The following is a 23,147-nucleotide window of genomic DNA, read 5'->3' as shown; positions in this document are numbered from 1 at the left end:
ACGGGGTGGTTGTCGGTGTGAGGGAGGGGAGGGGAAGATTGTGTAGGTTTACATGGGTCAGCACAACATCGTGGGCCGAAGGACCTGGACTGTGTTGGAATTTTACAAGTTTTTAACCGGGAGGCCAGTGGTTCCATGAGCGAACTGCAAGATTGTCAAGATACAGACATCACATACATCGCTGGGATTCCTTCCTGAATCTGAAATCAGAACTTGTGAACAAATCAAATTTAATTCAAATTAATTTGATTCAGTTGAATCAATTCCAATTAAATCTATGAATGAATCACACAGAAAATCAATGCAGCCGGAGGTAAGATGAAAATTCTAATTGCATTGTAGTCAGGCAGGTGCATTCAGCGAGAAGATGGGCAGATGAGGAACCACTCTGGATCCAGCATCGGAACAGAAAGGGGCGAAAAGCAGGGCTGCTCCAGGATGGCGGGGAGAAACGGACGAGGAACACTTCAAGTTAAAAAGGGGGTGGGATCCCTGGTGGGAGATTCCATCAGGGATCTGGCTTCAGGATGTGGCCTGTGGAGAGAGAGGGAGAAAGAATAGGACGGTGGGGGGGGGGAGAAGAGGAGGGGAGAGAGGGAGGAGGAAAGAGAGAGGGGGACAGGAGGGCAAGGAGGGGAGATAGTGAGGGGGAAAAAGGGGACAGAGGAAGTTGAGGGGAGAAAGAGAGGAAGCGAGGGGGAAAGAGTGGTGAGGGGAGAGCAGGACGAAAAGAGGGAGAGAGAGGGGAGCAGGAGGAAGGAGGGGAGAGAAGGATGGAGAGAAAAGGGGGTAGAGGGAGGGAAAGGTGAGAGGGAAGAAAGAGGAGGAGAGGAAGAAATGGGAGGGAGAAGGGGGGGAAAAGATGTTAAAACATCAGTCCCAAAGTCAAGTTCAACCAACCACAAACAATATCAACACCCTCCCCATCCCCCATCTACACCTCCCTGCTATTTTGGGGGAGATCAGCGATGGTAGTGACTCCATATCTGTCCCTACTCCCCCTCCCACTGGGCAGAAGACCTGCACATGAGGATGAGCACCACTGCCAAGGGACAAGAGACTGGTGGGGCTAGTCCTGGAGAACCAGGGACAGTTCTGGTCTCCTGAGTCAAGGTAGGATTGGCTGGGTTTGGAGCAGATGCAGAGGAGGATCCTGTGAAGAACAGTTGGGGGGTCCATGAGGAGAGATTGAGGGACAAACTCTCTGGGAGTATAAAAAGATGAGAGGTGTGTGACAGCATGGTGCAGAGGGAGCTTCACTCTGTGTCTGACCCCGGGAGTGTGTGACGAGACGATGTGGAGGGAGCTTCACTCTGTGTCTGACCCCGGGAGTGTGTGACGGGATGGTGGGGAGGGAGCTTCACTCTGTGTCTGACCCCGGGAGTGTGTGATGGGAGGGTGCGACAATGTGGAAGGATCTTCATTCTGTGTCCGACCCCGGGAGTGTGTGACAGGACGGTGCGGAGGGAACTTCGCTCTGTGTCCGAACCCGGGAATGTGTGATGGGACAGTGCGGAGGGAGCTTCCCTCTGTGTCTGACCCCAGGAGTGTGTGACAGAGACAGGGAGGGGTGTCTGGGAATGTGGTCACATTTTTCTGGCGTACGTTTCACCAACTGATCCCTAACAGGCCCCTTCCTTGCTTCCTGCTCCTCACCTGTGAGTTGCCATTTCTTCTCTCCCAGAGCTGAAGAACATTCCGGAACATTCTCGTAATCTGATGTAATTCCCCTCTTTTCATTTCCAGTCTTGGGAAGTCCTTCAGACACATTCAGAGAATATAAACCTCTTTTTCACTTCAACAGATCCTGGATCACAAACTCCACCTGGACCAACCCTGCTTGATCCCAACCAGTCATTCCCCCACCCACCCCACCACCCCTTCTCTGCAACCCCCTCCTGTCCCCTACACTCCTCCCTATCTCCGTTGCCACCTCAGGTCCCCAACACCCTTTCCTGTCTCTGTAAACCCCTCTGGTCCCCTGCACCCCTCCCTCTTACTGTAACCCCCCACTCCAGTCCCCGACACCTCTCACTGTCTCTGTAACCCATCTGGTTCCCTACACCAATCCTTGTCTCTGTAACACCCCCTCTGGTCCCCCACACCTCTCCGTGTCTCTGTAACCTCCTCCGTTCCCCCACACCTACCCGTGTCTCTGTGACCCCCTCCGGACCCCTACACAGAGACAGGGAGGGGTGCAGGGGACCGGAGTGGTTACCGAGACAGGGAGGGGTGTCGGGGTCCAGAGGGGGTCACAGAGACAAGGAGGGATGTAGGGACTGGAGGGGGTCACAGACACAGAGAGAGGTGGAGGGGACTGGAGGGGGGGGGGGGTCACAGTGACGGGGAAGCCTGTAGGGGACCTGAGGGGGGGGTTACAGAGACAGTGAGGGGTGTGGAGGACCGGAGGGGTTTTCAGAGACACTGAGGGTTGTTGGGGACAGTAGGAGGTTACAGAGACAGGGAGGGGTCGAGGGGACCAGAGGGGGTTACAGAGACAGGGAGAAGTGCAGGGGACCGGAGGGGGTGACAGAGACAGGGACCGGTGCCGGGGACCGGAGTGGGTTACAGAGACAGGGAGGGTTGTAGAGGACTGGAGAGGGTTACAGAGATAGGGAGGGGTATAGAGGACTGGAGGGGTCACAGAGAAAGGGAGGGGGGTCGGAGACCAGAGGGGGTTACAGAGACAGGAATGGGTGTAGAGGACTGGAGGGGGTTACAGAGACAGGGAGAAATGCAGGGGACTAGAGTGGGTCACAGAGACAGGGAGCGGTGCTGGGGACCGGAGAGGGTTACAGAGACAGGGAGGGTTGTAGGGGACTGGAGAGGGTTACAGAGATAGGGAGGGGTTTAGGGGACTGGAGGGGGTCACAGAGACAGGGAGGGGGTTACAGAGACAGGGATGGGTGTAGAGATCTGGAGGGGGTTAGAGACAGGGAGGGGTGTAGGGGACCGGAAAGGGTTACAGAGACAGGAAGGGGTGCAGAGGAATGGGGCCACATTTTTCAGGGGTACGTTACACCCTGCTGATCACTCACTTTCACTGAGCCCCTCACTTTCTGTTCCTCACCTGCGACTTGCAATTTCTTCTCTCTTATGGCTGAAGTACATTCCGGAACATTCTCATAACTTGATGTACTTCCTCTCTGTGAAGTTCCAGTCTTGGGAAGCCCTTCAGACACATAAACCTCTGTTTCACTTCAACAGATCCCGATCACAAACTCCACCTGGTCCAACTCTGCTTGAGCCCAACTTGTCATTCCACTCCCAACACACCATCTCTGTACCCCTACCCATCTCTGTAACCCCATCCAGTCCCCTACACCCCTCCCTGCCTCAGTAACCACCTCTGGTCCCCTAAACCCCTCCTTGTGTCTCTAACCCCATCCGGTCCCCTACACCCCTCCAGTCCCCTACACCCCACCTTGCCTCTGTAACCACCTCTGGTCTCCTACACCCCTCCTTGTCTCTGTAACCCCATCCGGTCCCCTACACCCCTCCCTGCCTCTGTAACTACCTCTGGTCCCCTACACCCCTCCTTGTCTCTGTCACCCCCTCCAGTTCCCTACACCCCTCCCTGCCTCTGTAACCACCTCTGGTCCCTGCACCCATCCTTGTCTCTGTAACCCCCTCTGGTCCCCTACAAACCTCCCTGTCTCTGTAATCCCCTCCGGTCCCCCTACACCCACTCCCCGTCTCTGTAACCTTCTCTGGTCCCCTGCACTCCTCCCCATCTCTGTAACCCCCTCCGGTCCCTTATCCCACTCTGGTCCCCTACACCCTTCCCCATCTCTGTAACCCCCTCTGAGTCACACACCTTCTTTCACGGAGCCGATAACATCTATGTCGTCGTAATATTCCTTCCCTGGTTTCTGAAGTGGATGGACGGTGGATTCTGGAAAATGCAACAAATCGTCAGCATTTGGTCAACATTTATTTGAAGACCCGTCTCCCAAGAACAGAGGAGGTTTGTAGCAGGTAAGGGTCACAAGGAGCAGTTGAGATTCTTAAGGAGATTAACAATGCAGAAAGAAATATTGGAGGGAAATGGGGTCAGCAAAAGGAGACACGAGGTTGAGGTTAGGAGATGCTCGTTTAGAAATTACAGATTCCCTGGCAGAAATATTTAAAATCTCCTCAGGAGACAGGGTAAGAGAGAAGTGTAGGGGACCGGAGGGGGGGGGGGCGGTGGGGGGGGGTCACAGAGACGGGGAGGGGTGAAGAGGAATGTGGCCACATTTTTCTGTGGTATGTTTCACTGAGCTGATCACTCACTTTCGCTGAGCCTCTCACTTTCTGCTCCTCACCTGTGAATTGCCCTTTCTTCTCTCCTACAGCTGAAGAACATTCCGGAACATTCTCGTAATCTGGTGTATTTCCCTTTTTTCCACTTCCAGTTTTGGGAAGCCCTTCAGACACATTCAGAGAATGTAAACCTCTGTTTCACTTCAACAGATCCCAGATCACAAACTCCACCTGGTCCAACTCTGCTTGAGCCCAACTGGTCATTACCCCACCCCCCCACACTCCGTCTCTGTAACCCCTCAGGTTCCCTACACCCCTCCCTGTCTCTGTAACCCTCTCCGGTGCCATGCACCCGTCCCATTCTCTGTAACCCCCTCCGGTCCCCTACACCCCTCCCTGTCTCTGTAACCCCTTCTGGTCCCCTACACCCCTCCAATCCCCTACACTCCTCCCTGTCTCTGCAACCCCCTACGGTCACCTACACTCTTCCCTTTCTCTGTAACCCTCTCCGGTGCCCTGCACCCATCCCATTCTCTGTAACCCTCTCTGGTGCCCTGCAACTGTTCCATTCTCTGTAACGCCCCTCCAGTCCCCTACACCTCACCTTGTCTCTGTAACCCCCCTCCGGTCCCCTACACCCCTCCAGACCCCTACACTCCACCCTGTCTCTGTAAGCCCCTCCGGTCCCCTACACCCCTCCGGACCCCTACACTCATCCTTGTCTCTGTAAGCCTCTCTGGTGCCCTGCACCCATACCATTCTCTGTAATTCCCCTCCAGTTCACTACACTCCTCCCTGTCACTGTAACCACCTTTGGTCCCCTACACTCTTCCCTGTCTCTGTAACCCCCTCCGGTCCCCTACACCCCTCCGGTCCCCTACACTCTTCTCTATCTCTGTAAACCCCTCCGGTCCCCTACACCCCTCCGGACCCCTATTCTCATCCCTGTCTCTGTAACCCTCTCTGGTGCCCTGCACCCGTACCATTCTCTGTAATCCCCCTCCGGTCCCCTACACTCCTCCCTGTCACTCTAACCACCTTTGGTCTCCTACACACCTCCCTGTCTCTGTAAGACCCTCCGGTCCCCTACACCACTCCGGTCCCCTACACTCCTCCATGTCCCAACCGGTCATTTTCCCCCCCATCCCACCACCCCTTCTATGTAACCCCCTCCTGTCCCCTACACCACTCCCTATCTCTGGTGCCACCTCAGGTCCCCAACACCCCTCCCTGTCTCTGTAACCCCCTCCAGTCCCCTACAACCCTCCCTCTCTCTGTAACCCCCTCCAGTCCCCCTATACCTTTCCCCATCTTTGTAACCCCCTCCGGTCCCCTACCCTACTCTGGTCCCCTCCACCCTTCCCCATCTCTGTAACCCCCTCTGAGTCACACACCTTCTTTCACGGAGCCGATAACATCAATGTCGTCATAATATTCCTTCCCTGGTTTCTGAAGTGGGTGGACGGTGGATTCTGGAAAATGCAACAAATCGTCAGCATTTAGTCAACGTTTATTTGAAGACCCGTCTCCCAAGAACAGAGGAGGTTTGTAGCAGGTGAGGGCCACAAGGAGCAGTTGAGATTCTTAAGGAGATTAACAATGCAGAAAGAAATGCTGGAGGGAAATGGGGTCGGCAAAAGGAGACACGAGGTTGATGTTGGGAGAGCTCGATTAGAAATTGCAGATTCCCTGTCAGAAATATTTACAATGTCCTCAGGAGACACGGTTAGAGAGAGGTGTAGGGGACCGGAGGCGGGGGGGGGGGGCTTACAGTGATGGGGAGGGCTGGAGAGGGTTACAGAGGCAGGGAGGGGTGGAAGGGACCAGAGGAAGGTTTACAGAGAAAGGGAGGGGTGGAGGGGACCAGAGGGGGTGACAGACACAGGGACAGTTTAAGTGTTCAGAAGGGGGGTCACAGAGACAGGGAGGGATTTGGGGCACAGGAGGGGATAACAGAGACAGGGAGGGGTGAAAAGGAATGTGGCCACATTTTTCTGTGGTATGTTTCACTGAGCTGATCACTCACTTTCACTAAGCCCCTCACTTTCTGCTCCTCACCTGTGAGTTGCCCTTTCTTCTCTCCTACAGCTGAAGAACTTTCCGGAACATTCTTGTAATCTGGTGTATTTCCCTTTTTTGCATTTCCAGTTTTGGGAAGCCCTTCCGACACATTCAGAGAATGTAAACCTCTGTTTCACTTCAACAGATCCCGGATCACAAACTCCACCTGGTCCAACTCTACTTGAGCCCAACTGGTCATTACCCCACACCCCACCCCCCACACTCCGTCTCTCTAACCCCTCCGGTTGCCTAAACCCCTCCCTATCTCTGTAACCACCTCCTGTCCCCTGCACCCCTCCCTGTCTCTGCAACCCCCTACGGTCACCTACACTCTTCCCTTTCTCTGTAACCCTCTCCGGTGCCCTGAACCCATCCCTTTCTCTGTAACCCCCCTTCGGTCCCCTACACCCCTCCCTGTCTCTGTAACCTCATCCGGTCCTGTACACCCCTCCGTGTCTCTGTAAACCCCTCCGGTCCCCTACAATCCTCCCAGGACCGGAGGGGGGGGGGGTCACAGAGACAGAGAGGGCTGGAGAGGGTTACAGAGGCAGGGAGAGGTGGGGTGGAGTGGACCGGAGTGGGTTACAGAGACAGGGAGGGGTGGAGGGGACCAGAGGAAGGTTTACAGATACAGGGAGGGGTGGAGGGGACCAGAGGGGGTGACAGATACAGGGACAGTTTAGGGGTTCAGAGTTTAGGGGTTCACCCCTCCCTGTCTCTGTTCTCCGGTGCCCTGCACTCGTCCCATTCTCTATAACCCCCCTCCAGTCCCCTACACCCCTCCCTGTATCTGTAACCCCATCCGGTCCCCTACACCTCTCCCTGCCTCTCTAACCACCTCTGGTCCCCAACACCCCTTGTCTCTGTAACCACCTCTGGTCCCCTACACCCCTCCTTGTCTCTGTCATCCCCTCCAGTTCCCTACACCCCTCCCTGCCTCTGTAACCACCTCTGGTCCCTACACCCATCCTTGTCTCTGTAACCCCCTCCGGTCCCCTACAAACCTCCCTGTCTCTGTAATCCCCTCCGGTCCCCCTACACCCCTCCCCATCTCTGTAACCTTCTCTGGTCCCCTGCACTCCTCCCCATTTCTGTAAACCCCTCCGGTCCCCTACCCCACTCCGGTCCCCTACACCCTTCTCCATCTCTGTAACCCCTCTGAGTTACACACCTTCTTTCACGGAGCCGATAACATCAATGTCGTCGTAATATTCCTTCCCTGGTTTCTGCAGTGGGTGGACGGTGGATTCTGGAAAATGCAACAAATCGTCAGCATTTGGTCAACGTTTATTTGAAGACCCGTCTCCCAAGAACAGAGGAGGTTTGTAGCAGGTAAGGGTCACAAGGAGCCGTTGAGATTCTTAAGGAGATTAACAATGCAGAAGAAATGTTGGAGGGAAATGGGGTTGGCAAAAGGAGACACGAGGTTGATGTTGGGAGAGGCTCTTTTAGAAATTGCAAACTCCTGGCAGAAATATTTAAAATGTCCTCAGGAGACAGTGTAAGAGAGAAGTGTAGGGGACCGGAGGGTGGGGGGGGGGGGGGGCCGGGGGGGGAAATCACAGAGACGGGGAGGGCTGGAGAGGGTTACAGAGGCAGGGAGGGGTGGAATGGACCGGAGTGGATTACAGAAACAGGGAGGGGTGGTGGGGACCAGAGGAAGGTTTACAGAGACAGGGGAGGGGACCGGAGGGGATTACAGAGACAGGGAGGGGTAGAAGGGACTGGAGGGGGTTACAGAGACAGGGATGAGTGTAGGGGACTGGAGGGGGTTAGAGACAGGGAGGGGTGGAGGGACCGGAGGGGATTACAGAGACAGGGAGGGGTAGAAGGGACTGGAGGGGGTTACAGAGACAGGGATGAGTGTAGGGGACTGGAGGGGGTTACAGAGACAGGGAGAGTTTATGGGTCGGAGGTGGTCACAGAGACAGGGAGGGATCTAGGGTACAGGAGGGGTCACAGAGACAGGGAGGGGTGTAGAGGAATGTGGCCACATTTTTCTGTGGTATGTTTCACTGAGCTGATCACTCACTTTCACTGAGCCCCTCACTTTCTGCTCCTCACCTGTGAGTTGCCCTTTCTTCTCTCCTACAGCTGAAGAACATTCCGGAATATTCTCATAATCTGGTGTATTTCCCTTCTTTTCACTTCCAGTCTTGGGAAGCCCTTCAGACACATTCAGGGAATGTAAACCTCTATTTCAATTCAACAGATCCCTGATCACAAACTCCAACTCTGCTTGAGCCCAACCAGTCATATCCACACCCCCCCACCCCCCCACCCCTCCCCACCCCCCCCACCTCCATCTCTGTAAGCCCCTCCCTGTCTCTGTAACCCTCTCCTGTTCCTTACACCCCTTCCTGTCCCTGTAACCCTCTCCATTCCCCTACACCCCTTCCAGCACTGTAGCTCCCTCCATCGTGCATACCATCGTTTATGGAGTTGATGTCATCATAAAATTCCCTCACAAGCTTCTGTAATGGGTTGTTGGATTCTGGAAAATAATCATTGTTCAGCATTTTGAAAATGTAATTTCACCATTTTTTGTCAGCATGGATGGATGGTCTTTATATTTCAACCTGTTGTGATCTGACCCAGGGATACCATCCCATCACACACTCCCAGGGTCCTCGTGTGGGATACGGAGACCGGGAACTGGGCACGGTGCTCCCGGTGTGGGATACGGAGACCAGGAACTGTGCACGGTGCTCTCATTGTGGGATACGGAGACCGGGAACCGTGCACGCTGCTCCCAGTGTGGGATACGGAGACTGGGAACTGTGCACGGTGCTCCCGGTGTGGGATACAGAGGCCAGGAACTGTTTACGGTGCTCCCGGTGTGTGGAATATGGAGACTGGGAACTATACACGGTGCTACCGGTGTGGGGTACGGAGACCAGAAACTGTGCACGGTGCTCCCAGTGTGGTCTGAGTTGGGGAACTTGTGTGGGGAAATGTTGACAGCCCCTGATTTACTCACCTTTCATTATGGAGTGAACATCATCAACGTCATCGTAATATTCCTTTGCCGGCCTGTCAATCAGATCGCTGGTGGATTCTGGAAAATTCCATACCATGTCAGCCACAGGGAAACCTAGCTTTTGGTAAATAGAGACCTGTGTTTCCTCCCTCATCTCACCTGCCAACGTCCTGCATCTATCTGAACTGTTCCTCTCCCCCTTTGATCTTTCTGTAAAATCTACTGCCTCCCCATCCTTCTTCGAGGTCAGACACAGTGAAGCTCCTCCTCACCATCCCATCACACACACCCGGGGTCAGATACAGAGTAAAACTCCCTCCGCACCATCCCATCACACACTCCCAGGGTCAGACACAGAGTGAAACTTCTTCCGCACCATCCCAACACACACTCCTGGGGTCAGACACAGAGTGAAACTCCCTCCACACCATCCCATCACACACTCCCGGGGTCAGACACAGAGTGAAACTCCCTCCGCACCGTCCCATCACACACTCCCGGGGTCAGACACAGAGTGAAACTCCCTCTGCACCGTCCCATCACACATTCCCGGGGTCAGACACAGAGTGAAACTCCCTCCACACCATCCCATCACACACTCCCGGGGTCAGACACAGAGTGAAACTCCCTCCGCACCATCCCATCACACACTCCCGGGGTCAGACACAGAGTGAAACTCCTCCGCACCATCCCATCACACTCCCAGGGTCAGACACAGAGTGAAACTCCCTCCGCACCATCCCATCACACACTCCCGGGGTCAGACACAGAGTGAAACTCCCTCCGCACCGTCCCGACACACATTTACGAGGTTTGATACAATGACACCTGCTTCAAAACTCCAAGCCCGGGAAGATCCAACATCATCGTAGCCCTCATTCCTGCCTCCTGTCTGCTCCATGGGTTTGTCTGCAGATGGACTCCTCCGTCTCCCAAGGTTTGACCCGGCGTGAAGCAGGCGCCCGTCTCCAACATCCTCCCTCCCGGACATGCCTTCATCGTTCATCTGCTCCAGATCGAGATCAACCTCAACATCATCGTAGCCCTCTTTCTGCTGGGCTGCACTGCCTGGAGGAGACAGGGGACAGCTGGGTCTCCTCGTGGGCATGCAGCAAGCTCCCTCCTCAATGCACTGGAGTTCACCACCTCCAACGCCCCTCCATGATAGAAATCTCCACGGCTTCATTCTACCCTATCTAATCCCCTCCCCTCCATGTCCCTCTGTCCCCCAACCCCTCACTTCCACATCCCTGTCCCCAACCCCCTCCCCTCCACATCCCTGTCCCCTGCCCCCTCCCTCCAGGTCCCTCTGTCTCCAACCCTCCTCCCTCCACGTCCCTCTGTTCCCAACCCCCTCTCCTCAACATCTCCATGTCCCTCTGTCCCCAACCCCCTCCCCTCCACATCCCTGTCCCCTGCCCCCTCCCCTCCAGGTCCCTCTGTCTCCAACCCCCTCCCCTCCACGTCCCTCTGTTCCCAACCCCCTCTCCTCAACATCTCCACGTCCCTCTGTCCCCAACACCCTTCCCTCCATGTCGCTTCTTCCTCAAGGGGGATGGGGGATGAGGAGCGGAAAAGAGGAGGGAGTATGGGAAAGAGGGATTGGAAGAGAGATTGGAGGAGGGGGAGGAGCAGGAGGAGGGGAGATGGGGAGGGGAAAGGATGTGAGGGGGTGGTTTCTTTGCCAATTAGACACTCACCAACACTCACTGCGTCCATATTAGCGGAGAAATCCTCTTTCCCGATGGAACTGTTCGCCTCTGGATTGTGGGAGAGGGTTAATGTCCCTACATACCCTCCTCCTCCCCCTCCCTCCCTCCCTCCTCTCCCTCCCTCCTCACCCGCTCCCTCCTCTCCCTCCCTCCTCCTCCCCCTCCCTCTCCTTCCTCACCGGCTCTCTCCTCTCCTTCTCCTCCCCCTCTCTCCACACCCTGCCCTCATCCCCTCCTCCTCACCCCCTACCTCCTTCCTCCACCTCACACCTCCCCATCCCACCTTACCTGAGACATGGGATATCTGAGAATGGCGTTTCACATCCCCATAGTTGATATCTTCATAAATCCCGTACTCTCCAGGACCCAACTTCTGTCGTCCGTAGAATTCTGTAGGAACAAAAATCAATAGAAGGAGGAGATCTCCCCCTCTCCTCCCCTCCCTCTCCCCACTCCCTCTTCCTTTCCCACCTCTCTCCCTTCCTCTCCCGCCCTTCCTCTCCCCCCCATATCTCTAACCATAAAAACATAGAGCCATAGAACAGGCCCTTCGGCCCTTCTAGTCTGTGCCAAATTATTATTCTGTCTTGGCCCACTGACCTACACCCAGTCCATATCCCTCCATCCCTCCCATCCATGGACCTGTCCAAATTCTTCTTAAATGTCATAACTGAGCCCAAATTCACCACCTCAGCTCGTTCCACACCCCCACCCCTCTCTGTGTGAACGTTCCCCCTGAACTTCTCCCCTTTCATCCTTGACCCACGTCCTCTGGTTTATATCTCACCCACCCTCAGTGGGAAAAGCCGACCTACATTTGCTCTGTCTCTCCCCCTCATCATTGTAAATATCAAATCTCCCCTCGTTCTTCTACGCTCCAGTGAATAAAGTCCAAACCTGTTTAACCTTTCCCTGTAACTTAGTTCCTGAAGTCCAGGCAACATTCCAGTAAATCTTCTCTGCCCTCTTTCTATCTTATTGAGATCTTTCCTGTAGTTCAGTGACCAAAACTGCACACAATTCTCCAAATTTGGCCTCACCAATGTCTTATACAACCATAACATCCCAACTCCTGGACTCAATGCTTTAATTTATGAAGGCCAATGTGCTAAAAGCTCTCTTTACAACCCTGTCCACCTGTGATGCCACTTTCAGGGAATTCTGTATTTGTGTTCCCAGATCCCTCTGTCTGACTGGACTCTTCAGTGCCCGACCGTTTACCGTGTCCGTCCTTTCTCGGTTTGTCCAAAATGCAACACCTCACACTTCTCTGCATTAAATTCCATCGGCCATTTTTCAGCCCATTTTTCCAGCTGGTCCAGACCCCTCTGCAAGCTTTGAAAACCTTCCTCACCGTCCCCAACACCTCCAATCTATTCGCCTTTAAGCAGAGGTTGGAAGAGTCACGTGATGGAGTAGTGGCTGGACGGTGAACTCCAGCCCTCTCCAGAAAAGTCACAAAAAGCAAAGGAAAACACAAAGGCACAGAAATAAAAGTTAAAGAAAAGTGAGTATAAAGTGGAAAGAAGATGGCGACAAAAAAAGAAAAATCGAAATCAACGGTAATAAGAGAGGAAGAGAAGACAACGGAGGAAGAAGGAGAAGGCCTTACCTGTTCGAAGAGGCCCGCGGTGGAGAGAGAAACCCGCTCCCTCAGGTCGGTAGAAAGTGGACTACAAAAATGGCTCGTAGAGCCGAGTAAAAGTGCGCAACCGCGCATGAAAAAAAACACACCGACGGGAGGGGGTGACCAGCTGGGGAGTCGATCTCCACAGCCGGCAACGACAGCTGCAGAACACCTGCAGCAAGAAGAGACCACAGAAGACAATGAAAACAAGAAAGAAGAGAAGAAAAGGGCAACAAAGAAACAACAGATGGCCAACCCAGAGGAAGAAGAGAGAAGAGTACAGTGAAATAGAAGAAGGGAAAGGCAAGGTAAAGGATATACTTTCTCTTATTAAAGAATACATGGAGTCATTTAAAGAATGGCAAACACAGGAATTTAATGATTTAAGAAGAAGAATAAACAACACAGAAGAGAAAATGAATAAAATAGATATGACCTTAACAGAAATGGGAAAGAAAATGGACAAGATGGAAGAGCGGGAAGCAGCAGTAGAAATGGAGGTAGAGGACTTAAAAAAAAATTAGAGGAATCTAATAAAAAAGTTATAGAGACACAAGAACTGTTAGCTCAGAAAATAGATATAATGGAAAATTATAACAGAAGAAATAACATAAAGATAGTGGGCCTTAAGGAAGATGAAGAAGGCAAGAATATGAGAGAGTTTATAAAAGATTGGATCCTAGGATCCTAGGATGTCCAGAACTACAGCAAGAAATGGAAATAGAAAGGGCACATAGAGCATTGGCATTTAAACCACAGCCACAACAAAAACCAAGATCTATTTTAGTAAAATTCCTAAGATATACTACAAGAGAAAAGGTACTGGAGAAGACAATGGAAAAAGTAAGAGAGGGCAACAAGCCACTGGAGTACAAAGGGCAAAAAATCTTCATTTATCCAGATACAAGTTTCGAACTCCTGAAGAAGAGAAAGGAGTTCAATACAGCAAAGGCGATTTTATGGAAGAAAGGGTATAAAATTTATACTAAAGCATCCAGCGTATTGAAAATATTTGTTCCAGGACAACAAAACAGACTATTCTCGGATCCAGAAGAAGCACGAAAATTTGCAGAACAATTACAAAATAGACTGAGGGATGAAGACGTGTAATGAGAGTAAAAATGACCATGATTTATATGTATGTGGGTAAAGAGGTATAAGTGTGTATATGTATAATGTGCATACGTGAATGTATCCATATTTAGAGGAAAATATAGATAGTATAGACAAGAATTAATAAGGAAGGAAATGGAATAGAGGAATAAGGAGGGAACTAAAAGAGTGACCTTTGTTACATATGAAAAGTGAAATCTTTTCTGGGGGGTGCTGGGTGGGGAAAAGAGCGGTCACTACAAAATCAGTTGACGCTTGCGAGTGGATTCGCAAATCCAAATGAGAGGGGAGATGTGGTTGTCCGACAAGAGATAAAGGACAACTCAGGAGGGGAAGGGGAGATTGGGGCTAAAAAAGTTTTAAATAGGAGAATAAGGAAAATGTTTGATGTTTTAGGAATGTTGTCTTATAAAGCGTTTAAAATAAGAAAACAGAAATGGAAAAGGAGGAAAGGTAATGATGGAAAAACGGAAAGGGAAGATAAACAAAGTATAAAATGGCTACTTTGAACTAAATGACTTTAAATATTAATGGAATACATAACCAAATTAAAAGGAAGAAACTGCTAAATTTACTGAAAAAAGAAAAAATTGATATAGCATTTGGGCAAGAAACACACTTAACTGAATTGGAGCACAAGAAATTAAAGAGAGATTGGGTAGGACATGTAACAGCAGCATCGTATAATTCAAAGCAAGAGGAGTGGCTATATTAATTAGTAAAAATGTGCCATTTAAAATAGAAGAGGAAATAATAGATCCAGCAGGGAGATATGTAATGATAAAATGTCAGATATATTCGGAGTTTTGGAATCTACTCAATGTATATTCACCTAACAAAGAAGATCAAAAGTTTATGCAAGATATCTTTTTGAAGGTAGCAAATACGCAAGGGAACATATTAATAGGAGGGGATTTCAACCTGAATTTGGATTCAAATATGGATAAAACTGGGAAAAAAAATTAACAGAAAGAACAAAGTAACCAAATTTATAATTAAATCAATGGAAGAAATGCAACTTTTGGATATATGGAGGAAACAACACACCAAAAGAAAAGGAATATTCATATTACTCGGCTAGACATAAAACATACTCAAGAATAGACCTATTTTTGTTATCAGCTAGTATGCAAGATAGAGTAAGAAAAACAGAATATAAAGCTAGAATACTATCGGACCATTCACCCTTAATATTGACAGTAAAGCTAGAGGACATCCCTCTAGATGGAGATTAAACCCCATGTTACTTAAAAGGCAGGATTTTAGAGAATTTATTGAAAAACAAATAAAAATGTATTTTGAAATAAATACAGAATCAGTGGAAGATAAGTTTATACTATGGGATGCATTGAAAGCATTCATTAGAGGGCAAATAATAAGTTATGTAACCAAGATGAAGAAGGACTATAATCAGGAAACAGAGCAGTTGGAAAGGGAAATAGTAAATATAGAAAAATATAGCAATGAAGGAAGATACAACTAAAAGAAGAGAATTGGCGGATAAAAAAATAAAATATGAAACATATAAGGTGGAGAAGAATATAATGAAGACAAAACAGAAATATTATGAACTGGGTGAAAAAACGCACAAAATCCTAGCATGGCAGCTTAAGACAGAACAAGCTAAGAAAATGGTATTGCATCAAGGAAAAAAGATAAACAAATTACATATAATCCAAAAGAAATTAAGGAAAACTTTAGAGAATTCTATGAACAATTATACCGAACTGAAAACGAAGGGAAAGAAGGAAAATAGATGAATTTCTGACTAAAATTGAACTACTAAAACTACAAATAGAGGAACAAAATAAATTAACAGAACCATTTGGAATCGTAGAAATACAAGAGATAATAAAAAAATTACCAAATAATAAGACACCAGGAGAAGATGGATTCCCAATAGAATTCTACAAAACATTTAAAGACTTATTAATTCCGCCCCTCCTGGATGTAATCAACCAGATTGATGAAACACAAAGCTTACCAGATTCATGTAAAACAGCAATAATTACAGTAATACTAAAGCAAGGGAAAGATCCACTCTCACCAGCGTCATATAGACCAATATCTTTACTAAACACAGATTATAAGATAATAGCTAAACTATTAGCAAACAGATTAGCAGAGCATGTACCGAAAATGGTAAATTTAGACCAAACTGGATTTATCAAAAAAAGACGCACAACAGACAATATTTGTAAATTTATTAACTTAATTCATGCAGTAGAAGGAAATAAAGCACCTACAGTAGCAGTTGCTTTAGACGCAGAGAAGGCCTTTGACAGAGTAGAATGAAATTATTTGTTCAAAGTATTGCAAAAATTCAGTTTACCGGAGAAGTATATTAATTGGATTAAAGCATTATATAAGGGACCGTTAGCGAAAGTGACAGTAAATGGACATGTATCAAAGCAATTTAACTTAAGCAGGTCAATGCGGCAGGGATGCCCACTATCACCTTTATTGTTTGCTTTAGCTATAGAACCACTAGCAGAATTGATAAGAATACATAATAATATAAAAGGAATAAAAATAAAAGACAAGGAATATAAAATCAGTCTATTTGCGGATGATGTTATAGTGTACTTAACAGAACCAGAACTATCAATAAAAGAATTATATAAGAAATTGAAGGAATATGGAGAAGTGTCGGGTTACAAGATAAACGTAAATAAAAGTGAAGCAATGCCTATGAATAATGCGGATTTCTCAAAATTTAAGAAGGAATCTCCATTTAGATGGCAAATGCAGGCAATAAGATACCTAGGTGTACAAATAAACAAAAATCTCGGCCAACTATATAAACTCAATTATTATCCACTAATGAAAAAATTACAGGACGATTTAGAGCATTGGAAAGATTTACCACTAACACTAATAGGAAGGATAAACTGTATTAAAATGAACATTTTTCCAAGGATATTATACTTATTTCAGGCATTGCCAATACAACTGACAGAAAAATTCTTCAAGGAGTTAAAGAAAATAATAAGGAAATTTTTATGGAGAGGGGGGAAACCGAGGATAGCACTAGATAAATTAACAGAATGGTATAAACAAGGAGGCTTACAACTGCCAAACTTTAAAAATTATTATAGATCCGCACAATTAAGATACCTATCAGATTTTTATCAAACGAGGGAAAAACCAGACTGGACGAGATTAGAATTAGATAAAATAGGGGAAAAGATACCTGAACACATATTATATAAATGGGATGAAAAATTGGTACAACATAGAAGTTCTCCAGTATTACATCATCTCCTCAATATTTGGAAGAAGATTCATGTAGAAAGAAATAAAACAAATTATCAATTACCAAAACTAATATTGACGCAAAACAAGTTACTCCCTTTTACAATAGATAACCTTTCCTTTAGAGAATGGGAAAAAAAAGGGATAAAAGAATAGAAAATTGTTTTTCAGGAAATAGATTCTTATCCTTTGAACAAATGAAAGATAAGTACAATATAACTCAAGATACAGCGCTGGCATATTACCAATTGAGATCCTACTTGAAGGATAAATTAGGAAGCAGTTTGAGTTTGCCAGAGGCAAGTAACCTTGAATATGTGATTACAGATACAATGATAATCAAAAGATTTATAACAAATATGTATATTAAACTGCAAGAAAAGGAGAATGAGGAAACAAATGGTAAAACTAAACAAAAATGGGAACAAGATTTAAATATAAAGATAAAAAAGGAAACATGGGAGAAATTATGTTCTGGAACGATGAGAAATACAATAAATACGAGGCTACGTATGATACAATATAACTGGATACACAGACTATACATTACACCTCAAAAGTTAAATAAATGGGACCCAACAGTATCTGATAGATGTCTTCGATGTAAAAAAGAAATGGGAACAACAATTCATGCAATCTGGACATGTGAGAAAGTAGAAAAATTTTGGGAAGATCTCAGTCAGATATTAAATAAAATAACAGAAAACAATATACCAAAGAATCCAGAGATCTTTCTCCTAAGTAACATAAAAAACAAAGAATTTGGAATTGATTTGGAGGATGCACAAAAAAGATTTGTTAAGATAGCTCTAGCCGTAGCAAAAAAATGTATTATCTCAACCTGGAAATTGGAAGATAATTTGAAAATACAACAATGGTATATAGAAATGAATAAATGTATTCCATTAGAAAAAATAACATATAGTTTAAGAAATAATATTGAAATATTCGAACAAATATGGGAGCCTTACATTAAGTACAATAGTGAAAACCTACCGGGGATAATCATTACCTAAGTTGATGGAAGGAGAAGGAAAGAAAAAAATGGATTCAGTAGAATTTCTGGTGTATTTTTGTTGAGTGACAACATTGTCTGACTGATTTAATGTATCCTAGATTGTATACTTTAAATGAATGGGAGGGGTGGGGTGGGGGGGGGGTGGGTTGGGAGTAGGGAGGTTGGGGGAGAAAATGTCACTGTATATGTGTGAAAAGGAAAAAGTGTGTATCATGGCTAATGTGATTTATGGTGTGAAAAATAAAAAATTTAAAAAAAAGCAAAAAAAAAGCAGAGGTTGGAAAAGGTGGATCGCACGGTCCTTTCAGGCAGGAAGACTCCCGAGTGAGCTTCCGAAGGTGAAGGAGGCAGGGCAAGTCATGAAGTAGCGCCATCTGCCACCGTGGTGTGGAACATACGTGCCAGGGAGCGAAAGGGGCCCACACACGACAATGGCGACAGAGAAGCAGGTTCAGTCGCGAGTGGAGATCTGTTCGAGCCGTCTTAGAACTCGGGCAGATCTTCGGCAGATCGTCAGTGTTCACAGATGGGAACATTAAAATTCGTGCGCTTGGGTCGCGGGGCTGGTGGCGTCATCAGCCCTCCCTCTCTGGTGTTCAGTGGTAATCCTTTTACACAGGAGGAGGGCGCGGAGGGAACCCCAATTGCTTTGGACCCACCAATCCATCTTTGGACCTTTCATGCAGGTAAGTGGAGCGTCTTAAAACCAGTCTTTACCATTCACTAAATTTCCCAATAAAAGGGCATTTGGTCTGGGAAGAAGCAAAGTGCTTTTCGTCCTTGTGTGTGGGGGATAAAGGTATAGGTTGTCCTCTACTTCTGACCAACACGAGTTACTTCCACCTGCACATGTGACCAAATTTTTAAAAAAAATCTTTATTAAAACTTCTGTACAAGAACATATTTTGTTCAGTGTCGTCTGCAAACCTGCTGATACAGATGACAAACAACAATGGCCCCAGCACCAATCCCTGTGGCTCACCACTTGTCACAGGCCTCCAGTCTGAGAAGCATCGTCCACCTCTACTCTCTGGCTTCTCCCGTCCACCCATTGTCGAATCCAGTTCACCATGAACACCGAGAATCTGAACCTTCCTGACCAACCTCCCCTGTGGGACCTCATCAATGTAGACAACTCCACAGCCTTTTCTTCATCAATGTTCCTGGTGACCTCCTCAAAAATCTCTTTGAGGTTGGTTCACCCCTCCTTCTCCCCCTTCCCTCTCTCCCTGCATCCCAGGAGCGGTCTGTCAGACAGACAGAGGTCTGCACCATGCTGTACATTCTGTGATCTCACCGGGAGGGTCCTGGTCCTTCCGGAGAAGCTGGTAGATGAGTAGAGTGGAGACAAGGACAAGGAGGACTGCGAGGGCAATGCTTATCATCACGGCAGTGAAGTCATCCTGGAGAGCATTGTACACTTCAACTGGAGGGGGGGAGGGAGAGGCGAGGGTCAGGAGGGAGAGGGAGGGAGGGTAGGGGAAGAGAGAGGGGAGAAAAGGGGGAGAGAAAGGGGGAAATTCTTTGTTATTGTCAGCAAAAAGTGTGGTGAAGCACCCATTGTACTCTCACCGCATGGACCCAAAACACAGCCTCCTCACCACCCCCCTCCCTCCTACCCGCCCCGTCCCTCCACCCCCGTCCCCCTCCCCTACATTGTTGAGACTCACCAGGGGCAAGAGCTGAAAAAAAACAAAAAAAAAACAGCAGTTTAGATAAATGTCCTCAATCAGATTCACAGAAAATGTTTCTGACAAACACACCTGCTGGGGTGGTGGGGGGGTCTGGGACAGGGCATTTGGGGGGGTGTGTATGTGAGTGAGGGTGTGAATGTGAGTGTGTGTGTGAATGTGAGTGTGTGTGTGTGTGTGTGAGGGAGTGTGAGTGTGTCAGTGTGTGTGTGTCAGTGTGTGTGTGTGAAACCCTGCCCCACACCATAAAAGCCCCAGCCACCCTCCTTTCCCCCTCCCCACATACATCCACAGATGACCCAGCTCCCCACCTTGCCCCCTCCCCCACGTATATCCACAGATGACCCAGATGCCCCCCTTTCCCCCTCCCCACATACATCCACAGATGACCCAGCCACCCACCTTGCCCCCTCCCCACGTACATCCACAGATGACCCAGATGCCCCCCTTGCCCCCTCCCCCACATACATCCACAGATGACCCAGCCGCCCTCCTTGCCCCCTCCCCACTTACGTCCACAGATGACCCAAACGTCCTCCTTGTGGAGACATTCATGCTCCAGCCAGTAGGTCGAGCGACACCCCCACAAGGCCATCTCGTTGCCCCGACACTGCAGGTTGGAGAGAACGATGGGGGCATCCTTCTGTCCTTTGAGGTGGTCTCCATTCTCCCCCTGGAACTTGAAGGGGGCAAGGCAGCCCAACTGTTGACATACCACCTTGGAGTCGGCACTGTCCCACCCATCATCACACACCGTGCCCCAGCTGCCGTTGAACTTAATTTCGAGTAGCCCCTCACAAGGGGTTGGTCCACCCGACAACCGAAGACCTTCGGGTTCTGAGGGTGTTGGAGGAGATGGAACAGTGAATCTCCCTCCGCCCTCTCACATCACACACTCATGGGGTCGTACACAGAGTGAAGCTACCTCTCCACCAACCCATCAAACAATCCCGAGGTCAGACACAGAGTGAAGCTCCCTCCGCACCATACCGTCACACACTCCCAGGATCAGATGCAGAGTGAAGTTCCCTCCGCACCATCCCGTCACGCATTCATGGGGTCAGACCCAGAGGAAATCTCCACCCGCAACATTCCATCACACATTCCCGGGGTCAGACCAAGAGTGAAGCTCCTTCCGCACAATCCCATCACACACAACCGGGGTCAGACCAAGAGTGAAGCTCCCTCCGCAACATCCCATCACACACTCCCAGGGTCAGATGCACAGTGAAGCTTCCTCCACACTTTCCCATCACGCACACCCGGGGTCAGACCCAAAGGGAATCTCCCTCCGCACCGTCCCATCACACACTCCCGGGATCAGGTCCACAGGGAATCTCCCTCCGCTACGTCCCATCTCACACTCCCAGGGTCGGCACAGAATGAAGCTCCCTCCGCACCATCCCATCACACACTCCCGGGGTCAGACCCAGAGTGAAGCTCCCTCCGCAACATCCCATCACATACACCTGGGGTCCGACCCAGAGGGAATCTCCCTCCGCACCCTCCCATCACACACTCTTGGGGTCAGACCCACAGGGAATCTCCCTCCGCAACGTCCCATCACACACTCCCAGGGTCGGCATAGAGTGAAGTTACCTCTGCACCATCCCACCACACATTCCCGGAGTCAGACCCAGAGTGAAGCTCCCTCCGCTCCATCCCGACACACAGTCCCAGGGTCAGACACAGAGTGAAGCTCCCTCCGCACCGTCCCAGCACACATTCCTGGGGTCAGATGCAGAGTGAAGCTCCCTCCGCACCGTCCCATCACACATACCCAGGGTCAGACACAGAGTGAAATTCCCATACTTATGCAATAGTCGTCGCCTTCATCTCGATAATATTTCCCCGTGCATTTGTTAAATTCCGATTCTAGTTGATTCAGGTTTGCTTCTGATGGGAAAGTATTTGGAATTGATGAATAAATGTCTTCTTCAGAACTGTCATGTTCAAATTCTCCATTCAGAGAGATTCCACCCCCCCCCCCCACCTCAGCTTCTCTCTCTTCAACCCTTCCTTCCTCCTCTCTCCTCCTCCCACCCCTCCTTCCCTCCTCTCCCTGTCCCTCCCTACCTCCTCTCCTCTCCCCTCCCCACCACTCCCTCCCTCCTCTCCCCTACCCCCACCCCTCCCTTCCTCCTTCCCTCCACTCCCAACTGCCCCTCCTTACCCCTCCTCTCCTCCTCCCACCCCTCCTTCCCTCCTCTCCCCGTCCCTCCCTACTTCCTCTCCCCACCACTCCCTCCCTCCTCTCCCCTACCCCCACCCCTCCCTTCCTCCCTCCCTCCTCTCCCCCCAACTGCCCCTCCTTGCCCCTCCTTCTCTCCTCTCCCCCGCTCCTCCCTCCTCTCCCCGCCTCTCCATCCCTTGTCTCCCCTCCCTGCCCCTCCCTCCCTCCTCACCCCTCCCTCCCTCCTCTCCCCTCCACCTGCCTTTCCCTCCCTTCTCTCCTCCTCCCCACCCCTCCCTCCTTCCTCTCCTCCCCACCCCCTCCCTCCTTTCCCTTCCTACCACACACCCCCTCCCTTCTCTCCTCTCCCCCGCTCCTCGCTCCTTTCCTCTCCCGCTCCTCCCTCCTCCTCCTCTCCCCACCCCTCCATCCCTCGTCTCCCATCCCTGCCCCTCCCTCCCTCCCTCCTCTCCCCTCCACCTGCCCTTTCCTTCCCTCCCTCCCCCCCTCCCCACCTCTCCCTTCCACCCCTCCCCGCCCCTCCCTTCCTCCTCTCCTCCTTCCCTGCCCCTTCCTCCCTCCTCTCCTCCCCTGCTCCTTCCTCCATCCTCTCCCCTCCCTCCCTCCTCTCCCCTCCCCTGTCCCTTCCCTCCATTCTCTCCTCCTCCCCTTGCTCATTCCTCCCTCCTCTCCTGTCCTCCTCTCCTCTCCTGCTCTTCCCTTCCTCCTCTCCTCCTTCCTTGCCCCTTCCTCCCTCCTCTCCTCCCCTGCCCCTCCCTCCTTCCACTCCTCCCTCCCTCCACTCCTCCCCAACCCTCCCTCCCTCCTCTCCCTTCCCCTCCCCTGCCCCTTCCCTCCCTCCTCTCCCTGCCCCTTCCCTCCCTTCTCTCCTCCTCCCCTTGCTCATTCCTCCTCTCCTCTCCTCCTTCCTCCGCCTCTTCCTCCCTCCGCTCCTCCTCCCCTGCCTCTTACCCCCTCCTCTCCTCCACCCCTCCTCTCCACCCCTTTCCTCTTCCTGCCCCTTCCCCCCCCCACCTCCCCTCTCACAGCGTAGACCCCTACTTGAGCAGACGACCCCTGCATTCTCTTTTTTGGTGCAGTTCCCACCACTCCACACACTTGGGGGGCAGTCGAACAGTCTCTGTTCGTTCCCCACACAGGCCAGCTCCGTCAGCCAGGTGACCCCATTTCCAATCCCAAAAGCAGATGATCCCACAGCTCTCAAGGCCTTCCCGCAGTTCAGGGACCTGCAGACCACCTCCGCGTCCAGGA

The 23,147-nt window shown here is 50.0% G+C and overlaps 2 protein-coding genes across 5 annotated transcripts; both read right to left on the bottom strand.

Annotated features, from left to right (window-relative positions):
• Nucleotides 1-213: 213 nt before the first annotated feature.
• LOC138764287 (uncharacterized) lies at nt 214-9,420 on the bottom strand. Of its 4 annotated transcripts, XM_069940006.1 has the most exons (11): nt 9,287-9,408; nt 8,735-8,800; nt 8,371-8,472; nt 7,478-7,555; nt 6,304-6,405; nt 5,640-5,717; nt 4,308-4,409; nt 3,818-3,895; nt 3,071-3,172; nt 1,657-1,758; nt 214-534 (listed from the first exon to the last, which is right to left on the bottom strand). In XM_069940006.1, exons 1-11 carry the CDS (start codon nt 9,381-9,383, stop codon nt 509-511), a joined length of 933 nt encoding a protein of 310 aa, XP_069796107.1. In that variant the 5' UTR covers nt 9,384-9,408; the 3' UTR covers nt 214-508. The 4 variants fall into 4 exon arrangements, with proteins under 4 accessions (XP_069796107.1, XP_069796110.1, XP_069796109.1 ...); XM_069940009.1 differs by lacking the exon at nt 4,308-4,409 and having other exon boundaries at nt 9,287-9,420; XM_069940008.1 differs by lacking the exon at nt 8,371-8,472.
• Nucleotides 9,421-10,021: 601 nt separating this feature from the next.
• LOC138764291 (uncharacterized) lies at nt 10,022-23,140 on the bottom strand. Its single transcript, XM_069940014.1, has 8 exons — nt 22,938-23,140; nt 21,515-21,598; nt 20,216-20,539; nt 19,682-19,693; nt 19,309-19,437; nt 11,287-11,388; nt 10,987-11,046; nt 10,022-10,354 (listed from the first exon to the last, which is right to left on the bottom strand). Exons 3-8 carry the CDS (start codon nt 20,295-20,297, stop codon nt 10,047-10,049), a joined length of 693 nt encoding a protein of 230 aa, XP_069796115.1. The 5' UTR covers nt 20,298-20,539; nt 21,515-21,598; nt 22,938-23,140; the 3' UTR covers nt 10,022-10,046.
• Nucleotides 23,141-23,147: the final 7 nt, after the last annotated feature.

This window comes from Narcine bancroftii, chromosome 5 (assembly GCF_036971445.1).
Source record: "Narcine bancroftii isolate sNarBan1 chromosome 5, sNarBan1.hap1, whole genome shotgun sequence".
NCBI classification, from domain to species: domain Eukaryota; kingdom Metazoa; phylum Chordata; class Chondrichthyes; order Torpediniformes; family Narcinidae; genus Narcine; species Narcine bancroftii.
The sequence above is the reverse complement of the archived record's forward strand: the minus strand, read 5'-3'. Positions and strand labels throughout refer to the sequence as shown.

Excerpts from the sequence above, each read along its gene's own strand:
- LOC138764287 (XM_069940006.1), bottom strand. The coding sequence starts at position 9,383 with ATGGTATGGAATTTTCCAGAATCCACCAGCGATCTGATTGACAGGCCG. Across the intron at positions 8,473-8,734 it reads CATCAACTCCATAAACGATG|GGCTTCCCAAGACTGGAAGT; the intron begins GTATGCACGATG and ends ATGTGTCTGAAG. Across the intron at positions 6,406-7,477 it reads TATCGGCTCCGTGAAAGAAG|GGCTTCCCAAAACTGGAAAT; the intron begins GTGTGTAACTCA and ends ATGTGTCGGAAG.
- LOC138764291 (XM_069940014.1), bottom strand. The coding sequence starts at position 20,297 with ATGGCCTTGTGGGGGTGTCGCTCGACCTACTGGCTGGAGCATGAATGT. Across the intron at positions 11,389-19,308 it reads GAAGGACCAGGACCCTCCCG|AATTCTACGGACGACAGAAG; the intron begins GTGAGATCACAG and ends TTGTTCCTACAG. Across the intron at positions 10,355-10,986 it reads TATGGACGCAGTGAGTGTTG|GCAGTGCAGCCCAGCAGAAA; the intron begins GTGAGTGTCTAA and ends TGTCTCCTCCAG.